This window comes from Dissoconium aciculare (assembly GCF_010015565.1).
Source record: "Dissoconium aciculare CBS 342.82 unplaced genomic scaffold K489scaffold_1, whole genome shotgun sequence".
In the NCBI taxonomy this organism is placed as follows: Eukaryota; Fungi; Ascomycota; class Dothideomycetes; order Mycosphaerellales; family Dissoconiaceae; genus Dissoconium; species Dissoconium aciculare.
The window spans coordinates 2359846-2374043 of record NW_022984951.1 but is presented as its reverse complement, the minus strand read 5'-3'; the positions used below and the strand labels follow the sequence as shown (position 1 = coordinate 2374043).

Below are 14198 nucleotides of genomic sequence, written 5' to 3'. Positions count from 1 at the left end.
CACGAGAGGTGAGCATGTTGCACAAGCCGGTCAAGTTGATCTGAGAGGCAGAGCATGCGCTGGAGCGGGCGGGAATATTTTATCACAGCTTGAACTGGTGTGCGTGTCCATGTTAGACCTTTCGCAATCTTTGTTGTAGGCCGAGAATGTTGATTTACTGCAACAACAAAGACACTAGATGTCAGCGACGGCGAACGACCACAGGCACGAAATTTGCTGTCCGATTTGTGTGTAACATTAGCTTGCAAGCATTAAATCATAAGGGGCTCAACAATAATCCCCGCCAGCTTCAGGCTATTTCTGATGGATCACCGTGACTTTAGTCCTCCCGACAACAACGACAGGTTCAAGGGCAGCATCTACCCGCCGAGGACCCTTGTAACGCCTCGGTAGCGGGCGACGTTGTGCGACTTCATTCGCGATCTCCACGAAATCACTCTCGCTGGCGAATTTGCCCTTGGTGGGCGACGCGACGTGGGGCGAGTATTGGAAATAGTCGAACCGAACATCAAATTCGACCTCCTTTAGGGCTGGTTGCAAATTGTCCAGCACTTGATCCCACCTGACGTAGCGTAATGCAATGTTGTGCTTCGCGAGGCGTTTTCGGGCATCGGCTACGGCCCGGAGCTGCTCGGCGCCGTGCTGCATCATTTCGTCGAATGTCGGTTCAGTATCGCTGGGCGGCGGTGGAAGAATCTGCGGCAGGTTGGACAAGAGCTGTTCCATTGCCGCAGCATGTTGGTCTTCGACGGCTTTCGTTGTCCATGTGTCGGCTAGAGATCCTGAATAGCCGATCTGATCCGGTTGAAACATCAACTCCAGGCCAACAGGACCGACTAAGGGAGCGACTTGGGCGTTGAGCACCCACAGAGACGCATCTGCGCCCTGATCCTGCTGAAGCACCTGTATGGGAGTAAAATGATGAAGGATGTACTCCGCCGATGCTAGACCGTCATAATTGAAGCCTGACCTGGGATCGAGTGCATGGGCTATGGGCGCGGGCAGACCGCAGAGCAGAGACGCGTCTCGCGAACGCTTCGCCAATGCTTTCTGTTCGTTGGCCTTGCGTTCTTCCTCTATTCGAGCTTCCTCTGCAGCACGTTTCTCAGCTTCTTTGCGACGCTCTTCCTCTTCTGCCTTCAACTTCCGTTCCTTCTCCTCAGCCAGCCGCATTTCCTCCTCCTTGCGTGCCTTCTCCTCAGCGGCGCGCTTGACAGTTGCAGCCGCCTCGTCTGCTGTGCGCTGGGCCACAATCTTAGCTATTTCCTCAGCCGCCGCATCCGTGCTCTCCTCCGCTTCAACCTTCACATTTGACGGCGTTTCTGAGGCTGCGCTCTCTCGTGAAGCCAGTTCGGAGGTCCTGACCTTTTCGGCGTCTGGTGCTGATTGATGGGAATTGCGCGGATGTGCAGCAATATCGTTGTCGGAAGCTTGAGTAGGTCGAGGCCGCGTTCGTTGCTTGGAAGCATTTGGAGAGCCTGCCTGCTTCTGTCCGGTTGCGTGTGAATCGTTCTCTTCTGCCTCGTTGGCACTATCTGATCCAGAATCGTCGTCATCTTCATCTCCTTCAGATTCATCTTCGGGTCTGGATTTCCCGTTGGCACGAATGTCGCGCCGTGACATCAATCTCCGTTTGCCAGCGCGGCGCGGAGTGACATCCTCGTCGCTGTCGTCTTCGGATGTGGCGTGTGCTGGCCTGCGCTTTCCTCCATCCCTGCGCGACACTGGGCTGGAACTTTGTCGCTCCTTCCTCTGCGCTTCGTTGAATAGCTTCTGGAGCAGCTCTTTCTCTTCCCTCACCATGGGTCCGTTCCGATCCTCCGCAATCTCGGTCCATGTCCGACCCCTTCTATCTTTCCAGACAGGATCGAATTGGTCTAACTCGGTGAGCGATTTGACCATGTCGAAATGAGAAGTTCCGAGGACACTAAGCATAGGCTTTTCAGGTTTCGACACTCTTTTCTTCTCCGGCATCTCGGCCAACAACATGTTCAACAAATAAAGGTCTCCTGTTTTCGCAGCAGCTGCGATGATAGCGTTGTCCACAGGTACGCGCGCCAAAAGAAATTCTCGCACACCGTTGCGATTATTATCCTGCACCAGCCTCAAGAGGTTCTCATACGTACGTGCCATGAAGTGGAGTTCTTTCGTGGGCCCAGCCCGATGACGTTGCTCCTCTTCCTCCTCACGTTTTTGTCGAGCACCACTGCTATTCCACTTCTCGATCGCCTGCTTCAATACTGCACGAATCTGGTCCGCATCATCGGTTTCATCCTTGACTACGTCGAGCGCAGTCCGACCCTTTAGATTCTGTCTAAGGGGATCTACACCCGCGTTCAAGAGGCTCTTGACCACATCGATGTGCCCATTTTCAGCAGCGTCAATCAACGGTGTGTCCTTGTCCTGGTTGGCGCAGTCGATCTGACAGCCTTGTTCGATGAGATACTCGACAACTTCGATGTTTCCAGCAAGTGCAGCGATCTGCAAAGGCTTGTTGCCAGCGAATTCTGCAATTTCAAGCTGGTCGGGGTCTTTTTCCCGCCACAGCTTGACTTGATCCAGATTCCCGGTTTCGCATCCTTCGGCCAACTTAGTGAAACCGTACCGATTAATGCGTCGTTTGTGCTCCCTTCCACTAGGTCTGCCTGGTGTTGACGTCGATCGGCCGATCCCGCGGCGCGGCATCTTGCCCTCCAGATGATCGTGAGAAGTGGCCTCGGATGACCCGTCAGATTCTTCCCAGTTCGCCTTAGATGCCTTAGTCTCTCTGCTTGAGCCGTGTGTCACGGACCTTCGTTTGCGACTTGTGGCATCTGTAGAACGGTCCAGAACAGCAGATTGAGTAGAGACTGCGCGTCGGTGATTTCGCGCTTTTGGCGAGAGGGATTTGCCGTTTCGTGCCGCTTCCGATGGTGGTCCATGAGTCGCACGCCGAGTACCTTCGAGGTCTCGACGCTTGTTGGGCAGGCCTGCTGATGATGCTCTATGCTTTCGTTTTCTCGGGTTCGGGGATTGTGAGTGATTTGGTTGCTCGGAGCCTGCACGAGAACAAGAGGCATCAGGCGTGCTGAGCGGGTCACTGCCGTCGTCATCTTCGCCTTCAGTGTCCATTCGGTCGAGGTCTTCGGCTTTGACGCTCGTGTTTGGTGTGGGTCGTTCGATGCTGATCTCAGTACTCGGAACAGGCGACACGACCGAGTCGGCTTCGTCGTCGCCTTCTGCGGGAACTGGAAGACCTCCTATCCGATGTTGCTGCGTCCTTTCTGTGTTGACCTTGGCAAGCCTTTCGGCCTCGCGTCTCTTTACAGGGCTTTCGATAAGAGTCTCGGCTTCCGACTCGTCCTCCTCGTCCTGCGCGGCGCCATCCTGTGCCCGAGCATCGCGTTTCCTTTCGCGAGACGGACTGTGACGTGTGAGCCGCGGGGATTCGCGTGTGGGCGGATTGTCTGGACTCCTGCTTCCATTCATGCTCTCTGTCGCATGCTTCGTCGCATCAAGTCCAGGTCACGAACGGACGACTCGTCCGGTAATGGGTCGTGCTGGTACCAGACTGCAGGTGCGCAATGTCGCAACAGAATAATGCTGGTGCGCGTTACGTGCACGAGGTGAGAAATATAAATCTGTTTATTATTGGTAAAATTCGCAGTATGATTAGCAGGTAAGTTGACTGCCCAGTGAGCGATGCAAGCGGAAACGAGAGAGTCAACTCGATGATTCGTCCTGCCCGTCAATCACCACTGGTCCGCTAGTCACTGACGCTAGTGAAGCCGCCAAGACACCGCAGTGGAAGGTATCCCGTGACACGCCTTTTCGTGGAGGAAATAGCCGCCTACAAAGCGATCAAGTTGAGTGTTAGACTCTCAATACGACGCAGCACCTACCGAGTGATGATTATTTCTGCCGGGTGTGGTCCGCTGTGTGATGAATTTCAAACAGCCCACCAGGAACCTTTGCATACATGTGCGGCCGAAATGTTCTGGCCCACCTCTCGCAGTAACAACCACATTTGGAGCAAGACAATGATGTCGCAACGCCGCCCATGGCGAGGAGGCGAAATCTGGAACCCGCGATATCATCCCACATGTATCAGTTAACAATGGAACCATGACACGGCTGTACCTTAACGGCCCGCGGGGCATCGCGTGCGGCAGTTGAGTGAACCAGATTTTACGATTTCTCCACAGGACGTAATGATGCATCTATGACGATCGCGGATCCAACGCCAGACACCCGCGCTGCTTCTCAAAGAAAATGATGCCAAGACAAATTTCATCAAGATCATTCAACTGCTGAAAGTTTGCTTTGTTGTGTTCGACAGGAATTCGACACAGGTGCACGACAGACGTATCTGAAAATTGACGCCATTCTACTTCCATTCACATGACGCTGCATCCTCCGCTTCTTGCGCGCCGCCGCCGACCACCACCGACTCCCGATCCAGGAGTGTGCTCATCTTCCTCGTCGGCGTGCATCATCTGGGCCTCTCGTGCTCTTCTCCGCCGGCGGCGACTGCCAGCACCCCCAGCATCGGCTTCTTCTTGCGCCATCATGAAGTCGGTCCATTTGCGGTCGAGCCTTCGCGCTGCAATGAAGTCGCCGCGTATCACTCTTTTGGTGTGCTCCTCCACAGTGGGCTGATACGTATAGAAGCACTTCAATTGAATGATCTCCGAAGGGAACGTTGTGCTGCGTACGATGTGAATGCGTGGTGATGGTGGGCGAGAAACCAAAGTCTCCGATGACGAATCAGCCGATTCCGTCGGTGATGGCCGGGGAGCTCGCTCCAGGGGTGGCAATTGCGTTGTGTGCGTTGTGATGTGGACGTCAGCGTTGCGGGAAAGAATCTCCCGAACTCCGGTCCACGTGACATTCTGACAATCATATGCGACCAGTTTGAGACCGATCTCTGGCTTGTATTGGCATTGTCCTGGTTGGTAAACACCCTGAACTGTCCTTCGCGGCGACCTTCTGCGTACCATTGCCGCCGCTTCGGCGAGCGACAGATCGCCAATGCGAGTATTGTCCATCTCCAAAGAACGCAGGCTTGTGCCTGCCTGGATGACAGGAATCATGCCTGCATCCGAGAGGTTCTCGCAGAAAGAGATATTGAGATGTCGCAAGGTTTTGATGCACTGTGACTGAGTGAGTGTGTTGAGGAAGTTGTTGGTCAAATCCTCCAGCTCCTCTAAGTCGAGGTGGGTCAGCTTGTCTGTCGTGGGTAGTAGCTCTATCAACGTTGCGTCAAGTATACCACGACATTTTGACAATTGCAGGCCTTCGATCTCGGGAATGTTTCCAACTAAGCAGCGCAGACCATCATCGGTGATGCTACGGCATCTAGTCAAATCTAGATGCTTCAATTTTCTCGGCGGTACGATGGGTCGATCCGTCAGGCAGTCGATTTCAGGGTTCAAGCCCTGTATCAAGACCTTCAGAGATTCGTCGTTGAGACTCTCGCAGTTCATCAAAGTCAGCCGCTCAAGACCATTGGTTTTGAAGAGTGTCGCCATAAATGCCAAGTCATCCCAGTCCTTTCCTTGTCCAGCAAGCAAGTCTGTGAGTCGAGTGCAGCTTAGCACGACCTTTCGCAGACCTGAAGTTGTCACGTTCTTGCACCAAGATATGTTCAAATGCTGAAGTTTTGAGCAATTGTTGGCGAGAATCTCCATGCCGGCGTCCGAAGCGCCATCTAATCCAGAAAGGTTTAAGTGAACCAACCTGGAATTCCCCCACAAGAAATTGTGAATGGACGAGCGGGTGATATGGCATCCCTCCAAAGACATGTTCTCTAGATTCTTGCAAGCATCCGAGAGACGGTTCGCCGTGTTCCAACGATGCTCAAGTTGAACACAGCCTCGCAAATTCAAATCTCGGATGAAAGGTCCAGCAGCAGCAATTATCTTCTCTAAAGCCTCTCCTGGAATATCGCGGTAAAAGCCCGTGGTGTCTAGGTCACTCCACAGCTGCCCATCGAAGCACATCGCGTGCCATGATTTAGAGACGATGGAACACCTCACGATCTGCCGCGGAGTGAGGTAAGAGAGGACTTCCATTCTCAGTTCTGAAGGCAGATCACGCCAGAAATTGAACCACTTCTTAGCCTTCTTCGGTTTCTCAACACTTCGCGAGAAGTAGTCCTCGTCAACTTCCACAATGCATGGCGTGGAATGAAGCTTCGAATTAAGGCAAATCCCGGCTGGAACTGCGATTGAGGTGTTATCATGCTGACCCACATATCGAACTCTTGCTGCTCCCTCAAGCACCGGCGTCTGTACTCTGGGACTATTCAGTGCCGAGGCTGGGGCTGTGGCAAAGCCTGTTGACCATTGCCGTGTTAGAGGATGGCCGAATAGTGCCGGATCCTCCGGGGATGCTGCACTCAACGAGATGCACGAGATGGATCCTCGAGCAGAGTCGCTGTAAGCTCGTGATCGGCTGGAACCGCGTCGGCCACCCGAATGGGACGATGTGATTCGCTGCAGGCTAGCAAGGAGTCTCTGACGTCCTTTGAGCCTCAGTGGCTGCTCCTGGAAGGCCAGCATAGCTGCAGAGGTGGTTTGGTCACTGGTGGTGGATGTGCTTGACAATTGAGGCTCCATCATCGGCGCGGTGAGCGCCAATCCCGCAGCGGCCTCCATATAGTGAGCAGATCAAAGCACGGGAAATGTGAGAAGGAGGAGTCTCAGCGTTGTTGCGGCCACCTTCCGCATTCGAATGTGTTCGGACGAAACCAAGGCAAGAAGAGCCGTGAGCGCGGACGTGCTTGGGAAAGCCTACACGTACAGCGCCGTCATATGTGTGATAGATTTGGAAGCAGACTAATCAAGCCGATGTCCTCTGCGGAAACGGATTCGGTGGCTATAATGACGAGAATGACGAGGATCGAGTAGATGCCGTATATCTATCGCGTCATGCTCAACGATATGGCATAGATCACGGTCGCAGAGGGATGAGCGACCGAGGAGCTGTCATGAATGGCGAAATATCACGCGAGGGAAACGGCTTCTATCAGGTTCGGTCTGCATGTACCTCGTCAGCCGGACAACTTGACTAGATACTGTTATCGACGGATCCTGTTGAGGTTCTCGTTCGCGCATTTGTTCTGTAGGACGATGAGAATTTGGGACCGAACATACCAAAGGCACCGCGTGACTGCTGGCGCGAGACAACCTTTCGTTATCAGACGACCCTCCCTTATCGCGCTTCGAAAGCGCGGGGCTTTGAAATTGATGATCTGTGTATATAACAACCAGCAAACGATGCACTGATCTGTTCAAATATAAAGGCTTTGCGAAGATAAATAAAGACCGTACAACGAGAGTCAGCGAGTGAACAATACTCAGACCGCAAGTCTCATCAAGCATGAGATCCGGGAACTGGCCCGATAATGCAATGAACCGGGAAAGCGAGCTGCTACTCCACTCCATCCTTGGGGGGCGACGAATCCCACCTCCAGTACAGTACACCACCACTACACTTCCACCACCATCAAACACACCCACCGCACACAGAGCACTGAACGGAACCATCTGACAGTCCAGTACGTACTTCCCCGACAGCAACCTGTGGCACCACACACACGCCGCCGACATGCAGAGTACATCCGCCCACGCTTGCGGAAACTCGCAAACACACTCGCTGGCCAGCCCTCATTCCTTGCCGCTCTCCATAAATTCTAGTCACATATTATACACCGGCGGGTTGTGACCGGATCCGCTGCGCCTTTGTTTGTCAAAGAGTTGTTTCAATCGCCCAAGGACTGATGATAATACAAATGATGGTTATCAAAACTGGAAAATGCTGAGGACGATCAGTGAGATTAAACTTGGAACCTGCCTTCTTTGCTCGTCCCGTGTCAATTCAGGTGTCCAACCACAGGACGGAAGGGAAACGCTGCATGCAGGTGTACAGTCCACATATTCCCGAGGCACGCGGACGCGTCATGCCCACCTGATGGGCCATATCAACAGTCCTTCTCACGCAGGCCCGGAAGGAACGCATTCAGAGACTTATGGAAGAAAAGACGGCGATGGGGCCGGTGCACAGCGGTCCGATTGAATGAGAGCCACTGTGAGAGAGCGAGGACGGTTCAACCTACACCTGGGCATTGTCACGATAGTCGTTCCAGCTCTGGCGCCATCTGCTCCTCCAGATGGTTACCTCGCCGTGACGAACGGTTGAATGCAGGTGCAGGTGGGATGCAGCGGTCGGCCAGCCCTGTGCAGCGAGCACGCGAGCGAACGGCGAGCCCGTTGGCTCCTCTTGGCGGCGTTCGTCCCGCCTGGCTAGGTGGGCTTTCTTCCACTTCCTTTCCAGACCATACTAAGTCCTTAAGTTAGATCCCAACTATTTCCCGCCTCGTCTTGTGTGGAATAGTAGGATTTTCGGACCGTGGGGAGTATGGCAACTCTCATGTCGATCGGGCGAATGATGATTCGAAGTTTAGGCTGACAGTAAAGATCCTGTCAAAACCGCATTGAAATGGAGGATCATGGGCTGCGGCGAGACGATCTACTATCTGATCACAGTGCATTCCCGCCCATGAGAGCGAGTGGAGATCTGGCTAACAACTGGCCACCTGCATATGTACAGCCAGCAGGTGAACCATCCACGTGTGGGCTGGAATGCTCCGGCGGTGTATGTGTATGTGATAGACGTGCTCGACTACCATTTGTTGGCCGTTGGACTCTTTGTTCCCCGCAGCTGCGTTTGATGACAATTGACAGGCAACGTTGTGGAGAACAGGAACGACAGAACGACTTAACATACCGGTGAACAATGGCCGCCAAGTGTCGCTGACATGCTCGTTACGCGCTGAGCCACCAAATACGGCGTATGTCTATATGCTGTGACTGGATCAGACGGCTTTCTGAGGATCTCTTCCGCGGATGTGGCTGCATTCGTGCCGGACCTCGATTTCCCTGCATGGCTTCCCTTCCGACGAGTTGCCACGCCGCGCTCACAATCTAGTCCTCCTCAGCTGGGGCGACGGTGCCGCTAGACGGCAGAAACCAGAGCAGAAGAGACGATCGCATTCACATACGGTATGCTCGGAATGTACGATTCAGGGCATTGCCTGTGATAACATTCGCTGAAGTTGCTGGAAAAATGCACCAAAGTCAATGTATGGAACTCCAATTCAGCGGCTTTTTTGCTTTGCAATCCACAACACATGGAGATTGCGCATGGCAATGTATAATTATATTAAATACGCTGCTTTTCGCCCGTTGCGCAGCCAAATGACCTCCATACGTGCGGAGTCCAACGAGGGCCTATCTTGAGGCATAATAATCTCACCGACGCACACCATCGCAAACAAAGTGTCCGCCCGAAAGATGCTACTTTCCGTCGAGATCCCAGTCACATGCTTCGCAGTGTTCACTTGCTCTTGTTGGCAGCCTTCTTCTTGGCAGCCTCGACATACTTCGGTCCAATCTTCACAGCTTCCTCCTCGTTCCAACCTTTGCCAAGGATCGAGGGGAGAAACTTGCCCACACGCTCCTGGTAGAGTTTGTATTCGGGGTACTTGCCGCCGCTGATGCCCTCAGTGAGCGGGGTGCTTCCCTGGAAGACCAACAAATAACCGATCATGCCAACGGCAGTCCAGTTGTACATGGTGCCAGACGCAAAGCATCCCCACTGGTATAGAATGACCCAGATCGTTTGCTCGGCGGCGAAGTTGGGATGTCTGCTGTACTTCCACAGTCCGGTGGTGTTGAAGCCGCGCTCGAGCTGCGACCTGACCCAGCCGGTTGGCACCTTGGCAGTCTTCTGGTATTCATGTTTCGCCTTGTGGTAATCCCACTGCTGCTGATCGGCGAAGTATTCAACCACGACAAGTCCCATGAGGACACGGCTGATGATCAAGTCGTATGTCGTGAGCGCGGGCTCGATGCGCGAAGCCAGGAGGATAAGGTACGAAGGCAGAGTGACAGACCAAAGCAGGATCTGTGAGAGTGTCAGCCACGATATCTTGCTTGGAATTACAAGCTGGAACATACGACTTGTAGAGAGGATGTGAAGGTCACGTTCAGAATGAAGAATGCGAAGGAGCCGATTTGGTCCTTGATCAGCATCCAGCGGTAGTCCTCGCTACCAATTTTGTAGCCTCCACGACGCCAGTAGTTGAAAGTCAGACGAGTGGACCATAGAAGACTGAAGATGGCGACAGTATCGATCCTGTCAGTCGGCAACCCGTTTAATCGTGTCCAAATAGCTAAGTGGATATGGAACAGGGTTGGCAAGAGACTCCAGCATCGGTCCACCTGACTGTAGTTCCGGTTGATTTCGGAGACGATCAAGAAGATGGGGCACAGGGCAATTGCAATCGCGAGACCGAAAATCGCGGGATTTGTGGTGAGGTAAATTGTCTTGAGCGCCTCGACGTCGCCAATGTGAGCGTATATCTCGTTGGGAAGTGCGTAAAGTTGCGGCAGAAATTGTCCAAAGGACGTCTCATATGTTGCGAAGTCAGTCGCCGAAGTGACGACTGGCAGAGACGCCAGAGCTGTGGCGATGATCGGCATGGTCGGTGAGGTGTGTTATGTGTCAAAAACACAACTTGTCCGTGGAGGAGTTCTTCCTAGGCATATATTTATTTCGCACAAATTCACAGCTCGATACCCCAAACATTCGTGCACGTCATTCCCCCGGCGCGACCACGATCCGGCTTGAGATGCGGGAGTTTAGTCTCGACGCTGCACGTGCCTCTTGTAGCGCTTCACGATTTCTGACCCACAAGTAATCCCAGATCTTTTGCAAATTAGGGTAGCGAACATCCAGCGACATCATTTTGATGACCGATCAATGTAACCAGAAGGGGGAATTACCTCAGAACATCCATTCAGCCAGCGAGTCCCGTGTGCATCACCATGTCGTGGCGTAACAGTACCAGTCAGACTGGCTCAAACACCATTCCTCTGGGCAAGCGTCGATTCGGTGGCGACGATGCACCAGACGCAGGACCAGTCCAGGAAGAGCGTGGCCGCAGTGCTGAAGTTGCTGAACGAAAGGCACCCGAGTTGAACCCAGATGGCACCAAGAAGCGTCGTAAACGGAATCGTTGGGGTGACGCAGCCGAGAATAAGGCCGCTGGTCTGATGAACCTGCCGACCGCGATCACGGCTGCTATGACACAGGAGCAGATCGAGGCATATGTGTTGCATTTGCGTATCGAGGAGATTAGTCAAAAGCTAAGGATCAACGATGTCGTTCCTGCAGATGGCGATCGGTGAGTACAGGAACCCCTTTGCTGCCTCATGAAGCCGAGACTGATCGTACTATAGGTCTCCTTCCCCTCCTCCTCAGTATGATAACTTCGGCCGTCGTGTAAACACCCGCGAATATCGCTACAAGAAGAAGCTCGAGGACGAGCGGCACACACTCGTCGAGCAGGCGATGAGGGAGATTCCGAGCTATCATCCACCTGCCGACTACCGTCGTCCAGTCAAGACTCAAGAGAAGGTCTATGTGCCTGTCAATGATTATCCGGAAATTAACTTCAGTGAGCTTGATATCCCACTAACATTTTTCCCCTGCACCATTTTCAGTTGCGTGCACCTGTCGTCAATGACACAGGTGCGCCGCGCTAACCCACTAACACGTCTCGATTTCAAACGCTCCGATACTAATGAACATTTCCCCATCCACAGTCGGGTTGCTGATTGGTCCTCGTGGTAACACCTTGAAAACAATGGAGAAAGACTCGGGCGCCAAGATCGCGATCCGTGGCAAAGGCTCCGTCAAGGAGGGTAAAGGAAAGTCTGACGCTGCTCACGCGAGCAACCAGGATGAAGACCTTCACTGTCTGATCATGGGTGATACCGAGGAGAAGGTTAACAAAGCCAAGGAGTTGATCCACAATGTTATTGAGACGGTAAGTTAATGCAGTTCTTCCTTTTCAAGAATAACCACTAACACATTATCCTAGGCCGCATCGATCCCAGAAAGTCACAACACGCTGAAACGAAACCAGCTTCGTGAACTCGCTGCGCTTAACGGAACGCTTCGTGATGATGAGAATCAAGCTTGTCAGAATTGTGGAGAAATTGGTCATCGCAAATACGACTGCCCTCAGACCAAAAACTTCACTGCTAACGTCATTTGCCGAGTTTGTGGCAATGCTGGCCACTTTGCGCGCGATTGTCCTGATCGTGCACGTGGTGCTGACTACCGCAATCTGCCTCCTCGTGGTAGCACCATGCAGAATGACCTTGACAGACTCATGGACGACTTTGACGGAAAGGGACCGACAACTCACTCTGGTCGACAGATTGGTTGGGATGAAGGAGGGCGTGGATCGAACGACGGTCCAACTGGAGCTCCTGCTCCGTGGGCCACTGGAGGTGCTACTGGTGGGCCAGCACCATGGTCAAAGCCACAGAACTCTGGGGGACCATCCGCCGCTCCATGGGCAAATCGTGGCCCGCCAAGTCACAACTACGACTCTGGCTCAGGAGGTGGTGGTCCAGCTCCTTGGGCTCGTGGCGGTGGAGGTGGCGGCGGCGGCGGCGGCGGCGGCGGAGGTGGCTCTGCGCCCTGGCAGTCCGATAACAACCAGAATTACGGAGGTCACCAAAGCCATGGAGGCTATGGTCAGAATGGTCATGGAGGTGATGGCTACGGACAACAAGGCTATGGCAACCAAGGCTCCCGCTACGGTAACCAAGGCGGTGGTGGCCAGGACTATGGTCATCAAGACTACCGCAATCAAGGCCACGGTGGTCAGGGACGCGATTACCCACCTCCGCCACCGCCGCCGGCTGATCTTCCGCCTCCACCACCTCCAAGCGACATTCCGCCGCCTCCTCCGCCTGCTTGAACGAACTGACTGCAAAATTCCAGGGCTTCTCGCACAGATTGGATCCCTGTAGATTGTGCTCTAACCAAATTGTAACTAATGAAGCGCCGTGCGGTGTGCGTGCCAGTTTGACATGTTAACCTCAGATTCCTCAACGATCGAGAGCACGCAAAGCCGTCTCGATCATGGAAGGCACATTAAATGAAGCCGACCAAGCGAACTCTTCCTCACATCAGTGATGAAGGTCATTAACATTATTGTTTGTCTCAGGCATCGCCTCTCAGGGTGCCCTAATCAATTGGCCGCCAGCTCGTGAGTGGATCTGACGAGCATCTAGAGGACACGGTCCTGCTTTGCGAACTTTACAAATTTAGTGCCGATCTCAATCTTTTCACGAGAGCGCGAGCCTCAATAAAAGGCAGGGGCCATGCCTGGACCGCGTCACTCGTCATACGAAACACGCTTGAGATGATTCCAGCGCCAGGCTCGTCGCGGTCACAAATGATGTGCTGGTATAACCCATGATCGCGGTCGGTATCGGATGGTGTGGCTCCACGAACGAAAACGTCGTCGTGGAAGACCAAGAGCCGAGATACTACGTGCCGCGCTGGCCCTCGTTCACATAGTTTCGTCCGTCCCGCCTGCATCTGATCAGGTCGATGATCATAATTTGATACTGCCCAGTCCTCATTCTACTCATTCTAGACATGGTTTGGGCCAACTTTCAAGACGAGCAATGTTATTACTCTCGCAACACGTCTATTTGGCAGTGTACTCTTGGGGATCGCATTAGAGACACATGTGCTCCAAATCTCTGTTTCATGGTCATGGTGACGCCAAGTGTCGTGTCCGCTAGTAACACACTGAGACGCCGACCCTCGGGTCAATCGTTAGATCTTTCACCAGTGTTATCTGTCTCTCCAGCTCACCGATACCGCGCGAGCATGGTGTCACAGAAGTGGTCACGGTTCGGCAGTGCTGGTGAAAGCTGGCCGGTAAGAACGCCCCGGCAATCGAGCTCTGTGACGGGTGGGCGAGAATCGTCGTGTTACCAGAAAACTGAATCAAGCATTTGGAATACAGGGCAGGGACTGGCAAACAACAGTGGTGCAGGAGACGTCACCCGCCAGTTATGTATGGGCCAGTTATATGTGGACCAGTTGATGGAGTATCAGCATGTATGGTCCGGAAGAAGTCTCCACCGAAAGCGTCACGCGACAATTTTCCTTTTCTCATCTCGAAAATTCTCATGTTTCGATCGTCTCCGCAAATTGGATTTGTCTCTACTTACCTAGGTAGGTATGTATGATGTTGATGATGTTGATGTTGATGATGATGATGATGATGATGATGATGATGATGATGATGATGATGATGATGATGATGATGATGATGATGA

General features: G+C 53.2%; 6 protein-coding genes across 6 annotated transcripts in view; 2 read left to right on the top strand and 4 right to left on the bottom strand.

The window, feature by feature from the left end:
- Positions 1-294: 294 nt before the first annotated feature.
- On the bottom strand, positions 295-3468 carry K489DRAFT_406407 (ankyrin; the record flags this gene model as incomplete). The annotated part of the gene is made up of 1 exon (XM_033607248.1): positions 295-3468. The coding sequence occupies one exon, from the start codon at positions 3466-3468 to the stop codon at positions 295-297; it is 3174 nt and encodes a 1057-aa protein (XP_033464788.1).
- Positions 3469-4376: 908 nt separating this feature from the next.
- K489DRAFT_349371 (RNI-like protein) lies at positions 4377-6542 on the bottom strand (the record flags this gene model as incomplete). The annotated part of the gene is made up of 2 exons (XM_033602396.1): positions 4377-4733; positions 4824-6542. The coding sequence occupies 2 exons, from the start codon at positions 6540-6542 to the stop codon at positions 4377-4379; spliced, it is 2076 nt and encodes a 691-aa protein (XP_033464787.1).
- A 2836-nt stretch (positions 6543-9378) lies between these two features.
- On the bottom strand, positions 9379-10526 carry K489DRAFT_310613 (DUF1295-domain-containing protein; the record flags this gene model as incomplete). Its single annotated transcript, XM_033600718.1, has 2 exons — positions 9379-9948; positions 10002-10526. The coding sequence occupies 2 exons, from the start codon at positions 10524-10526 to the stop codon at positions 9379-9381; spliced, it is 1095 nt and encodes a 364-aa protein (XP_033464786.1).
- A 345-nt stretch (positions 10527-10871) lies between these two features.
- K489DRAFT_406404 (uncharacterized protein) lies at positions 10872-12820 on the top strand (the record flags this gene model as incomplete). Its single annotated transcript, XM_033607247.1, has 4 exons — positions 10872-11230; positions 11286-11503; positions 11652-11875; positions 11930-12820. 4 exons carry the CDS (start codon positions 10872-10874, stop codon positions 12818-12820), a joined length of 1692 nt encoding a protein of 563 aa, XP_033464785.1.
- Positions 12821-13163: 343 nt separating this feature from the next.
- K489DRAFT_25948 (uncharacterized protein) overlaps positions 13164-14198 on the top strand; it is a 1213-nt gene continuing 178 nt past the window's right edge. The window contains exon 1 of the mRNA XM_033600028.1: positions 13164-14198. Within this exon, the coding sequence (XP_033464784.1) occupies positions 13507-14094 (588 nt within the window). The 5' untranslated portion in view covers positions 13164-13506 and the 3' untranslated portion in view covers positions 14095-14198.
- The window catches only part of K489DRAFT_375889 (MFS general substrate transporter), a 2459-nt gene continuing 2389 nt past the window's right edge, over positions 14129-14198 (bottom strand). The window contains exon 2 of the mRNA XM_033603787.1: positions 14129-14198. The gene's annotated coding sequence lies outside the window, so the exon portion shown is untranslated.